Below are 13,409 nucleotides of genomic sequence, written 5' to 3'. Positions count from 1 at the left end.
AGTATCTCTGACTGTATTTCAAGGGCATGCGTTTATAAATCACTCATTGTGCCTGCGTGTGTGTGTGTGTGTGTGTTACAGGTGCAACCCGGGACATCGGTTCAGCTCTGACCAGGATGTGTATGAGACACCGCAGCATCGAGGCCAAACTCAGACAGTTTTCAATGTGAGCTCTGCACAGTCACACACACATTATCAGTAGCACTGCTTTACCTGCTAGGAGTATCCAATAAACTGGTCGGATCCAGCTGCTGTAGCAAATCCAGATGTTTCCCACCAGACTCAAACTACTTTTTTAGCTTTGGAGAGTTGTTTTTTTTTTTTTTCAGGAATCAGTGATGTGTTCCCTCTTAGACACACTTACACAACTCCTGAGTGAGAAGAGAGTGTGTGCGTGTGTGTGTGTGTGTGTGTGTGTGTGTGTCTCGAGAGGAGCGTATTCGTTGTGCTAAGCGTGTGTGTTGTTTGCAGGGTGTTTGTGGACTCACTGATTAACCCGCTGCAAGAACAGATGGAGGAGTGGAAGAGAGTCGCCAACACTATGGATAAGGACCATGCCAAAGGTACACACACACACACACATATACACACACACACACACAGGGGTCTCGTAGCTGCAGGCGTTTCTTTGCAGTCTGTTTGCATGCACTGTACAGCCTCTGATTATTCACTCATCACAAATCCATCTGATCACTTTAAAGCCTTTTTTTTTTTTTTTAGCTATTTTCTTCTTGTGCTGACTTTGAAACAACTCTTCAAAGTTTTACAGAACTCCCCCCCCGTCCTCTCTTTTCTCTCTCCGTATGGACAGAATACAAACGAGCACGGCAAGAGATCAAGAAGAAATCTTCAGACACGCTTAAACTGCAAAAGAAGGCAAAGAAAGGTCAGTCCTTCCCCCATAAACACACACACACACACCAATCAAACACAATTAAAGGAAGGGAAGACTCCTCCCTTTTGAAATACACTGATCAGCCATAACATTAAAACCACCTGCCTAATATTGCGCAGGTCCTGCAATTGGTGGGGCTTCTGTGGATCGGACTTGTTTGTCCAGCACATCCAACAGATGCTTGATCAGATTGAGATCTGAGGAATTTATAGGTCAAGTCAACACCTTGAACTCTTTGTCATGTTCCTCAAACCATTCCTGAACAATTTTTGCAGTGTGGCAGGGCGCATTATCCTGCTGAAAGAGGCCACTGCCATTAGAGAATACCACTGCCATGAAGGGGTGTACTTAGTCTGCAACAATGTTTAGGTAGGTGGTACATGTCAAAGTAGAACATTGCCGAGAGCATTACACTGCCTCCGCCAGCTTGCCTTCTTCCCATAGCGCATCCTGGTAGCATCTCTTCCCCAGGTAAGAGACACACACGTGCTCGGCCGCCCACATGATGTAATAGAAAACATGATTCATCAGACCAGGCCACCTTCTTCCTTTGCTCCATGGTCCAGTTCTGATGCTCATGCGCCCATTGTAGGCACTTTCAGCAGTGGACAGGGTCAGCATGGGCACTCTGACCGGTCTGCAGCTACGCAGCCCCATACACAGCAAGCTGCGACGCATCCATGATCCGTGTGTTCGGACACCTTTGTATCACAGCCAGCATTAACTTTTTCAACAATTTATGCTACAGTAGCTTTTCTGTGGGATCAGACCAGACGAGCGAGCCTTCACTCCCCACGCTCATCAGTGAGCCTTGGGCGCCCTTGATCCTGTTGCTGGTTCATCGGTTGTTCTTCCTTGGACCATTTTTGGTAGGTATTAACCACTGCATACCGGCAACACCCCACAAGACGTGCTGTTTTGGAGATGTTTGGCCCTTGTCAAAGTCACTCAGATCCTTACGCTTGCCCATTTTTCCTGCTTCCAACACATCAACTTCGAGAACTGACTGGTCACTTGCTGCCTAATATATCCCACCCATTAACAGGTACCTTTGTAACAATAAAATCAATGTTATTCACTTCCCCTGCCAGTGGTTTTAATGTTATGGCTGGTATAGTGTTATGGTGTATATTTGTGATGTGTTCATTGATTCTGGTGATTCTCTAAGTCTCCATAATGTGACATTGAACATCGCAGAAAATGGTGAGTGAGAAAAAAAGCTAGTGCAGTTAACTTCCCAAATGTGTTAGCTACATTTAACTTCCCAGATGTGTTAGCTATAGTTAACTTACCAGATGTGTTAGCTATAGTTAACTTACCAGATGTGTTAGCTACATTTAACTTCCCAGATGTGTTAGCTATAGTTAACTTACCAGATGTGTTAGCTACAATTAACAAAAATAAAGCTGCATAACTCTTGAAATCATTGTTAGGTCCGAGTAGAACATTAGCCTGTTTTTAAATTTCTCACGTAACTTAGCTCAGCTCAGCGCAAAGCCTAAATGTCGAATGACTGCCTTAAGATTTAGAAGTTGGAATGTTGAATCTGCTCCGCAGACACCGCAGTGGATAAAGCCATAAAGATCCATTTAGGCAGACAAAAAACATTCTCCGGTGTCCCACCTTAAAACTACAGTGGCATAGAAACCGTCCCAACCCTACTGTTTAGATGTGGTCTCTCTGTTCTTTTACAAATACAGTTTCTTCCACTTGTTTTTTGCTGCCGAGTGTCATATAACTGTGGGCTTCTGCTGGAAAAATGAATCTCGTATTAGCTCAGTAAACCTTGGAATGAACTATATCAGAGCTTTTTATTTTTGTAAAATAAAAACGTTTTGTAAGATTTGATGAGAGCGACAGACAGTGTGATACCTGTAACACACAGGCAGTGTGGCGCTCTGGAAAAACCCTTCACCTGGTGAAATTTTGACAGTTTCTACTTTCTACAGACATTCCTGTACTGAGATTTATTCCTCTTTTGCATCTCACAAGTGAAGTTTGTGCATTTTAAAGTCTGAAAAACATGAAAAAGGAGAATATTGCATTTTAAAGATTTCGTTCTGACTGTGGCACAGGAGCATCGCAGGCTTTTCATCGAGGGGTGTAAATATACTGTGTACTGTATCAGATTGTTCGATACGAGGCTCTCGATTCAATACATCACAACATATCAAACAGTACATACAACACACTGCATAATAAAGTTTATATTACATAAACTTGTCATAAAATGTGTTATAAAACTTCAAGTTTCAATCAAGCTCAGAGTCCTGCCTCTGAAAAGTAGCTTCCTCTTTATCTGGACTCAGGAGAGTCTACAGGGGTTTCAAAAAAACACGCTTCTGTGGGTGGAAACAACGAGAGAGATCAGAGGAGAATGGTGACACTGGTTCAAGCTGACAGGACGGTAACAGTAACTCAAATAATCACTCTTTACAACTGTGGTGAGCAGAAAAGCATCTCAGAACACACAACATGTCAGAAAAAAATCAGAGGAATCTGAGGCTACAGAGGGCACAGGATCACTGACACTGGACAACTGATGATTAGAAAAAGACCAGGAGATTTATTTTTATAATAAAGTTTTATTTATAAAATCTATACTGAAGCATATATACTACTATTTTTAGTAGTAGTAGTAGTAGTAGGAGTATTTTGTATATTGATTGAAGTTTCTTTGATGTCACTGATCTAACCCCAGGTCAGATCTGTGAAGAACTGCGATCATCAGTGCTACCAATTTGAGAACAGAGTGTCTTTACTGTAAAGACAGTGGGAAATAAGAGTGACACAGGATTTTCACTAAAGAACAAAAGGCCTTTGTTTTGTTTTGGGGGTTTTTTGTTGCTAAATATTGTGTTTCAGACATGCATCACTAATGACGTGTTCTGTGTAAATGTGAAATTTTATGCTAGTCTGTTACGTGCCACTTCAGACACACCCTGCATGTCAGTTTCCAGGATTAAGCAGCCAGTGGAAATAAACTTTAGTGCTGCGGAGTTTACTTTTCTCCAGGCTAACACGTGAGGAACATGGGGACTTTGAACCTAGAGCATGTGTGTGCTGTGTGATTTAGTGCAAAACTATGTAGTCCTGTTTACTAACGTTTATACAAATAAATGTGATCAGTTGTATTTTTATCCATTTTATACTACTCTTACAGTATATATTGTAGTAAATTTTAGGGTAGCACAGTGGTACAGTAGGTAGGTTTGCCACCTCACAGCTTTCCTGTTTAATCCTGAGCTGAAGCGGTGCTTCATATGTTCTCTCATATGTTCATATGTCCTCCCCGTGTTTGCTTGGAGTGGTGTCCCATCCAGGGTGTATTTCCAGGATAGGCTCAGGATAAAGCACTTACTGAGAATGAATGTATTAAATGATAATATATTGTAAGCTTAATAATAGTGTAATAATTGCTTTACTTTAAGATCCCTTCAAAACACAATGGGAACAATTTTGAATGCTACATAGGGTGCACTTAATACACAATAAGACACCAGTTTTTAATTCAGCCGGAGAAAAGGCATGACTCCAGTGTGTGCTTGCTGGCAATGCACTACCTATCTGTATTATGTACTTAGAAGTATTATGATACATACAGCAACCACTTTATTAGGAACATCTGCTTATTTATGCAATTATCCAATCAGCCAGTCAGGTGGCAGCAGCACAGTGCATATAATCATGCAGATACAGGAGAAGAGCAGGGCCCAGAGCAGGAATCTGAGGCAACAGTGGGCACATTTTCACCAAAACCAGACAAATGAAGAATGGAAAAAGACCAGGAGATGACTCTGTGCCCACTGTAAGATCAGATTCCTGTTCTTGGCTGACAGGAGATGTGGTCTTCTGCTGTTGTAGCTAATTAGTCTCAATGTGTCGATGTGTCGTATGTTCTGAGATGCTTTTCTGCTCACCACAGTTGTAAAGAGTGCCGATTTGAGTTACTGTAGACTTCCTGTCAGCTCACACCAGTCTGGCCATTCTCCTCTGACCTCTGTGATCAACAAGTTCTGCTTGAAGAAGTATGCCTCACTGGATTTTTTTGGCTTTTTATTTTATTTATTTTTTGCACCATTGTGTATAGACTCTAGAGACTGTTTCTGGGGAGATCAGCAGTTTCTGAAATACTCAAACCAGCCCGTCTTGCAACAACCACCTTGACACAGATAAAATCACTGAGATCATTTTTTTTTCCTCTTGACCTGTATCGGCATGATTTTACGCATTGTGCTCCTGTCACATGATAACCTGATTAAATAACTGCATGAATGAAACTGTATACAGGTGTTTCTAATAAAGTGAGTGTATGTGCAAATGACTAAAACAGTCACTTTTTTAAGCAAAGAAAATCATAACAAGGCATTGTCATCTTTTCATCCTACACAGTAAAGTTTCAGATTTGCCTCCTGTTTTCCTGTTGCTAATATTTAGCTCAAATTTACATCTCTTATGCAACCTGGTGTCCACAAACTCTGCCATCTTCATCCTCCATAACACAGTTAGGCCTAATCCCAAATGGTTATGGGTATAGTGTACAACATAATGGCATTACCCAATAGAGCATAATTTAAGATACAGCCACACATTCTGGAAATTAAGTACTCACATGGAATATTACAGTATTTTCATATAAATACTGTCATATATTATATATAATATATATTCGTATATTATACAGTCAGGTCCATGAGTATTTGGACAGTGACACAATTTTCGTAATTTTGCCTCTGTACACCACCACAATACATTTGAATTGAAGTAATCCATAAGTCTTTGAAGTGTAGACTTTCAGCTTTAATTCAAGGGGTTTAACAAAATATTGCATTAACTGTTTAGGAATTACAGCCATTTTACAGAGACCCTCCATTTTCACAGGCTCAAAAGTAATTGGACGCTTTACTGATAAGCAATTTCATGGCCGGATGTTTCCTTGTTGTTTTATAACAAATTAAGGAGATAAAAGGTCTGGATTTGATTCCAAGCGTTGAATTTTTATTTGGTAGCTGTTCGTGGGAACTCTCAATATGCGGTCCTAAGAAGTGTTGATACAAGTGAAAGAGGCCATCATTAGGCTGAAAAAACAAAACAGACCTATCAGAGAGATAGCAGAAACTTTAGAAGTGGCCAAATCAACAATTAGGTGCATTCTTAAAAAGAAGGAATGCACTAGTGAGCTCTGCAACACCAAAAAGCCTGGAAGACCACGGAAGACAACTAAAGTGGATGATCACAGAATTCTTTCCTTGTTCAAGAAAAACTCCTCCACAACATCTAGTCAAGTCAAGAACACTCTGGAGGAAGTAGGAGTATCATTGTCAAAGTTTACAGTCAAGACACAACTTCATGAATGTAAATACAGACAGATTATATCAAGACTCAAACCACTGGTAACACTCAAGGACAAAAAGACCAGATTAGACTTGCTAAAAAAATCTCTAAAAAAGTCTGCCCAGTTTTGATGCAAGATTAACTTGTAGAATGATGGGAATAGATGAGTATGGAGAATGAAAGGAAGGCTCATGTTCCAAAGCATACCGCACCATCTGTCAAACATGTGGAGGCAATAGAACTGGGTCACTGGTGTTTATTGATGATGTGACTGCGGAAAAAAGCAGCAGGATGAATTAGAGCTATACTTTCTGCTCAGATTCAGTCAAATGCTGCAAAACTGATTTTTCTGTATGGTGCTTCACAGTACAAATGCATAATGATTCAAAACATACCAGGAAAGCGCCCAAGAGCTTCTTAAGGCAAAGAAATTAAATGTTCTTAAATAGCTGATGACCTCATCCCAATTGAGCATGCTTTTCACTTACTGAAGACAAAACTGAAGGCAGAAAGACCTGGAAAAAGCATCTCAAGGGAGGAACCTCAGGATTTGGTGATGTCCATGGGTTCCAGACTTCAGGCAGTCATTGACTGCAAAGGATTAAAAATAATCCTAATATTTATGATTGGTAGTTTGTCCGATTAATTGTGAGCCTGTGAAAATGGAGGGCAAAAATGGCTGCAATTCCCAATATTTTTGTTAATCCCATTGAATGAAAGCTGAAAGTCTACACTTCGATCACATCTTGATTGCTTCATTTCAAATTCATTGTGGTGGTGTACAGAGGCCAACTGTATAATATCTGTAAAAGAAAATTATGCCCTATAGTATGCATGTATAGAGAGCCCTTTTTCAAGTCTTCATTTGGACAAAGGGTTACATATACTGTGCATGACTAAATGTCGAATACTTGAGTGTTAGAAGTAGCATATGAACAGTGAAATTTGTTCACACAGCGTTTTTGCACATTTCACGTACACTTTCACAAATAGTTCCTCTCAGTAATTAGTGTGTGAAACCCCGTTTCTTATTCTCCATTTGAGAAAAGAATTTTAAGTGAAATGTAAGATCCACGTCTTAAATTCTTTCTTCCACAATGATCCCGGCTCTGATCCCAAACTTAACACCTAAATTGCATGTTTGTATCGTGGAGTTGGAACGCTGCCGCATTCCAGTGTAGTATATCACATCGTTTATTCTCCACATAGGAGACTTGTGTGTGTGTGCGTGTGTGTGTGCGTGTGTGTGTGTGTGTGTGTGTGTGTGTGTGTGTGCGTTTGTTGCATAAACAGGAGGCTTCTCTGTTAAGACAGCCACCCACATAAGTAAAACCGTGTTCCCGAGAACACAATCAGATGTGACCTTAGTGACAAAAATGATCCAGTTTGGCTGCATTTGTGTGGAAACCTGAAAAAAAAAAAACAGAAAAGGTAAAAAACATGCCAGGATATGCTGTTCTGCAGAAATAATCCATGACCTCGTCTGAAGTTGATTATTTTACTAAAAAAGCATGTCCCAAAGTGTTTTATTCCTCTTACACCACAGCAAATTGCCAATGATTTTTAAAAATGAATTAAAGAATGATGCACCATACCTTTTATCCATCAGTTCAGTGAAGCCAAGTTTAACAAATCTGTTTTCGTTTACAGAGGTTCTGACTTGAGTTTTGGAATTTTTATATCCTTAAAAAACTAAAAATTAAAAAAAAAATTAATATCTTATTAAAAAATAGCCTACAGTGGCTATTTCACAGCTGTAAACATTCCTGATTGCAGATGATAATGATTATGGTGTTGATATGCCTGTGTGTGTGTGTGTGTGTGTGCGTGTGCTGCAGGGCGTGGGGATCTCCAGCCGCAGGTGGACAGCGCTCTGCAGGGGGTGAGTGATAAGTACGCATCGCTGCAGGAGACGGAAAGACAGGCAGTGAGGAAAGCTCTGATTGAGGAAAGAGCACGATTCTGCACATTCGTCTCCATGCTCAGACCTGCCATAGTGAGTCAGTGCCTCCTCTACCCATGATCCCTCGGTCTCTCCTCTCCTTTAACATCCTGTATTTCTAGCTCTGCTCATTAATATTCCCACTCCTTCCTAAAGTACATACTTCCCGAACTTATACGATTGTGTTTTTTTATACTATTACTCCCTATTATACATGATTCTAACTGGAATATAATGTACATATGTGCATATCAGTGTGTGTGTGTGTGTCTCTCGCTTCAGGAAGAGGAAGTGTGTATGTTGGGTGAGATCACACACCTGCAGTCGATCTCTGATGATCTGAGGTCTTTGACTATGGACCCTCACAAGCTGCCTCCCTCCAGCGAACAGGTGTGTAAACACCCTCACCACATCACACACACACACACATCATATCACATCACACAAACACAAGTGCTCACACACAAGAGACCAACCACTAACCCCGTACACACCTGCCTATTAAAGCTGCATTCAACTTAACTCAGTGAGAACAACTCCAAACTACAAAGTGAGCTAGAGCTACAAAGTGAGAAAGCCATGGACTAAAAGTAGAACACAGGAATTCCATCACTGAATTTTTTTTCCATCAGAATGCATAAATATTATGGAAATTCCAGTCATATTTGAACTACTTGGTACAGTAGTATTTGGTGTGTTGACTGTGAGTTAATTCAGTGAATTTTTGTGCAGGTGATTGCTGATCTGAAAGGCTCAGAGTGCAGCTGGTCATATCAGACTCCGCCCTCCTCTCCCAGCACCACCTCCAGGAAGTCCAGCATGTGTAGGTGTGTTATGAGCAGGGCGCCCGCATCTGAATCATGACCAGGCCACCTGTACACCTGGGTTTGCTTGCTTATTCAGTGTTATATTTGGGTTATTTCTAATTCCCTGCACAGGAAGCATGGCCTGGGTCTGATTTTTAACATGTTATATTCATATAGATTAGTTTAGTTTAGTTACAGATTGAGCTGGTTTATAGTGAATTGGTAAAAGGTGTTACCTCAATCTGGCAACCCTGTACACATGTACATTTTTATTTATATATATATATGTGTGTGTGTGTGTGTGTGTGTGTGTAAAACACAAACTGGAAAATATTCAACATTATAGCAATACAGTAAAAATCATTTTGGTTAACAGCACTTTCCTGAAGGTTGCTGTGGCCTCTTATGGCTTATCAGACCCACACAACTACGTAAGTCATGTATCATAACAAATTCTTCTGTCTGAGAAAGTAATCCCAACTCTTAAAGCATTCAGAGTTTTATATACCAATATTTGTACAAAATAAACAGAGGAATGTGTCAAAATTATTGTTCGTGGTAGTCACACATATGCTACAGATGTGGTAGAAAACTGTGAAATGAAAATGTACTTTAAACAGATACAAATACAAGACTAAATGTGTGCTTTGGTACCGGGATCTTGTGGGATGTAAGAAATGTCGGAAAATTTTTACTTACATGCAAGAGCGAGAAGTGGACAGATGTGAATTTGATGTGCATTTACAGCATTCATTCATTCATTCATTCATCCTTAGTAACTGCCCGGTCAGGGTCACGGTGTTTAAATTACGGTTTATATTTTCAGGAACTGTATTTGTTAGAAAATATAGTGGGTAGGTATGAACAAAAATAATGACTGTGCAAACGGGTTTAAAAACCAATCCAGTGCATCTGTAGTTGAGACTAGTTATGAACTGGAGTGATGTATCTGAGGATGAGGAACTGTCAGAGACAGAATTCACACACCATGCTGACACTGCTTACATTTCTAACTCTGTTTTTTCTTCGCCCCAGTGTTTTCGTGGGCATAGCGGTAGAGTATATATTTAATTTAAAAAAAAAAAAAAAAAAAAACTTCCTATTGAGGTCACACCTACTTCAGGTTTAAATTTGAATACAGATACAGATATTTAAAGCACTAAACAGTTACAGATACAGACTGAGATAGTGGTATTGTGTTATACCTGTAGCCTACTATCAAGTCAGATCAGTGAACAAGTATAATCTCTTTATCTCTCTCTCTCTCTCTCTCTCTCTCTCTCTCTCTCTCTGAGCAGCAGTCTGAACAGCGTGAACAGCAGCGATTCTCGTTCAAGCAGCTCTCATTCTCACTCTCCCACATCACATTTCCGTTACCGAGGCTCCGCCCTCCCTCAGCAAGGCTCCGTCCGCCTTCCCAGTGTCTCCTCCCACGACTCGGGCTTCACCTCTCAGGACACCTGTCAGTCAAAGAGCCCCTCCCCTATGCCTCCAGATGGGAGTGTACAGGTACACATTAACTAACTGTGACTCATATACACTCACGCTCAGTGACACTGAAGCACACTTACTGCTAAACACCCAGATTCCCAATGCCGCCTTCACACACGTTACAGACCTCCACTTTTTTTTTTTTTTCCCATCTCATACAAGAAGAGACTGAACACTTCAGGAAGTGGTTGTGACATTCACTCACATTTTTCTGAATACGTGTATTATTGCAGCTCTTCCTCATGCATATTGCATCAGGCGTCGAGAGCCTGTCACTGCGTGCAGTAATGAATATGCATTATTACGAAACCCTGCCTGCTCATGCTGCCATGGGAACTGTCTCTTGTTGCTAGGGAGCATTCGCTATTAAATTAGGAAGCCCTGCAGCTGGAGACACTTACATCTTTTTCATCGACATCCAACCAACCTTTTTTAAAAACCGGCTCGCATTTTGAGAGATTACATAATCAGATGGGGGAGATTCATAATTTTAGAGATGCGAGTATTTGAGTATCCGGATATCAGTATTTGTTTATTTAATCATATTCAAATAAGGCATGTGTAATGCAGAACGAGATTGAAATCTATCTATCCATCTATCTATCTATCTTCAACTTAACTTATCTATCTCTCTCACTCTTTCTCTCTCTCTCTCTTTCTCTCTTTCTCTCTGATGTTGTGAACATCTCTTTTTCCTGGTCACAACATGGCCAAAAGTATGTGGACACCTGACCATCACACCCATATGTGGTTCTTCCCCAAACTGTTGCCACAAAGTTGTTGCACGCAATTGTATAGAATGTCTTAGTATGCTGTATATTTACAATTTCCCTTCACTGGAACTAAGAGGCTGAAACCTGTTCCAGCATGACGATGCCCCTGTGCACAAAGCGAGCTCCATGAAGACATGGTGTGTGAAGGTTGGAGTGGAAGAACTCGAGTGTCCTGCACAGAGTCCTGACCTCAACCCCACTGAACACCTTTGGGATGAACTGGAACACCGACTGAACCCCAGACCTCCTCACCAACATCAGGGTCTGATCTCACTTAATGCTCTTGGGGCTGAATGAACACAAATCCCCACAGAATAGTTGAAGTTAACAGCAAATGGGGACTAAATGGGATGGAATGGGATGTTCACCAAGCGCATATGAGTGTAATGGTCAGGTGTCCACATACTTTTGACCATATAGTGTATATCTCTGCAGGGGTGTTATCCAACAAAATACATTACAATGGTACGTGTTTTTGGATCAATGTTAAATCAATGATTTTTTCTTCCTAAACACCGCCAGGATCCTATGCAACATCATAACAGTAATTTGTATCCCATAATTCCAATAACCAAAATGCTATAATATCAGTAACGTAATACAAAGCCATGAAAGCATTTTCCAGTTTCATTTCGTTTTTAACAAGTTAGTTAAGAGAAACACATGTATTTACTTTAGCCAAATCAACAGTACATTTAATACAGTACTCCTGTATGCTAGAGCAGTGTGTACTGAATCTGGCACTAATGCAGTACCGTAAATCAGCAGTGTTTTAAGTCATTTAGACTGTATACAGAGACTTTGCCATAGACGTCAATCACACCCACGACCACAGATAAAAGTTTTATAGCGTTAGCAGTTCATTCAGTTTCCTTCTCTGACATTTGACTCACAGCTGCTATATTCATTTTGCTTATTTTTTTCAATAGCCATGTGTTATGTCTTCTTTAAATGGCAGTCATTAAATGTAACTTGGGTTGTCATGGCGATGAAACGATGCACGTCTGTGCACGGCTTCTGACGTGGAAAAGTGTACAAGGTTTTCAGATTAAGCTCCAGCAATGCTTCAGTGGAACAGCACTAACTGATGAGTCATTCTCACTCGTCAAAACACACACACACACACACACACACACAGCCTACACTGAAACAAACACACACAGAACACCTTCAAACCAGTGAATGTCTCTTCTTGGCTTTTTATCATCTGAGATACAGTCTCTCTCTCTCTCTGTCTCTCTCTCTCTCTCTCGCTCTCTGTCTCTCTTTCTCTCTCCTCTGGACTGATGTGGAGCTTTTAGCATTTAGAGCTCATGGCTTTGGCTCTTACATCCCGCTGCTCAGTGCGTCCTGCTCATTTCTTTTGCAAAGCGCTAATGTGTTTTCCTTTGTGTGTGTGTGTGTGTTTTGTTGTCCTTGTGGGTACTTGTGTTGTCCTCCCTGTGTCCGCTTATGCACACACACGCTCTGCATGGCTTTGTGTGTGTGCTCAGTGCTCTGACTCGTCCTGCCCTGATGAGTCAGCTCAACCGATCACAGACAGCCGCACTCCCACATTACCTGACTCCAACACCAACACTGAAGACAAGGTGACACACACACACACACACACACACACATTCTTTCACCCAAAGGAAAGAAATACTCTAAATAAGATCTCTCTATTCAAGCTAACACATAGCAGTTGACTGAGACTCAACAGGCTGCAATATTGTCGTTCATTTCATCATTATCGTTTTAGCTTTGTGTTGTACATTTCATATGATTTCTCATTCATCCTGTCTGTTTTTATTTACTTCACTCGTTCAGTTGGTAAACGGCAGCACGTCACAGTTTAATTCAGTGGACCCTTCCCTCTTCATCGTTCCATCATCTCCACCTTCCTCATTACACAGTCCTGGCCCTGCATGGGCGTGGTCTCAGCCTGGCCCCGCCTCAGAGGTGGATTTGGAGCCGTGTTTTCCTCTGGGTCCTGGCACCTTTCCCCCCTCACACAGAGTGCCCAGCTGGAAGGTCAGTTTCACCCGTCTCTCACCTGTTCTCTCTCCATCCATCACACCATCACTGCTTATCCTTGCTTTTGCTTACAGGTTTTGTTCGATCTTTATTTTTTTCTGTTCCTCTCCACACATGATTGTTTGAATGAATCACTTTGATAAAGAAAGAAG

General features: G+C 41.0%; 1 protein-coding gene across 6 annotated transcripts in view; it reads left to right on the top strand.

The window, feature by feature from the left end:
• The window catches only part of LOC113547142 (MTSS I-BAR domain containing 1), a 39,252-nt gene that overhangs the window by 19,100 nt on the left and 6,743 nt on the right, over window positions 1-13,409 (top strand). For 3 of the 6 annotated variants that reach the window (XR_008302286.1, XM_034307598.2, XM_034307599.2), the window contains exons 4-12: window positions 82-166; window positions 472-563; window positions 812-886; window positions 8,068-8,225; window positions 8,454-8,561; window positions 8,904-8,998; window positions 10,276-10,486; window positions 12,735-12,830; window positions 13,051-13,254. Coding sequence is in view for 5 of the 6 variants with exons in the window: in XM_034307598.2 (XP_034163489.2) it covers window positions 82-166; window positions 472-563; window positions 812-886; window positions 8,068-8,225; window positions 8,454-8,561; window positions 8,904-8,998; window positions 10,276-10,486; window positions 12,735-12,830; window positions 13,051-13,254 (1,124 nt within the window). In the remaining variant the exon portion in view is untranslated. The remainder of the gene's footprint in view (window positions 1-81; window positions 167-471; window positions 564-811; window positions 887-8,067; window positions 8,226-8,453; window positions 8,562-8,903; window positions 8,999-10,275; window positions 10,487-12,734; window positions 12,831-13,050; window positions 13,255-13,409) is intronic. The other 3 variants (XM_053236837.1, XM_034307600.2, XM_034307601.2) reach the window with 3 other exon arrangements.

Source organism: Pangasianodon hypophthalmus, chromosome 9, assembly GCF_027358585.1.
Source record: "Pangasianodon hypophthalmus isolate fPanHyp1 chromosome 9, fPanHyp1.pri, whole genome shotgun sequence".
Classification (NCBI taxonomy): Eukaryota; Metazoa; Chordata; class Actinopteri; order Siluriformes; family Pangasiidae; genus Pangasianodon; species Pangasianodon hypophthalmus.
The sequence above is the reverse complement of the archived record's forward strand: the minus strand, read 5'-3'. Positions and strand labels throughout refer to the sequence as shown.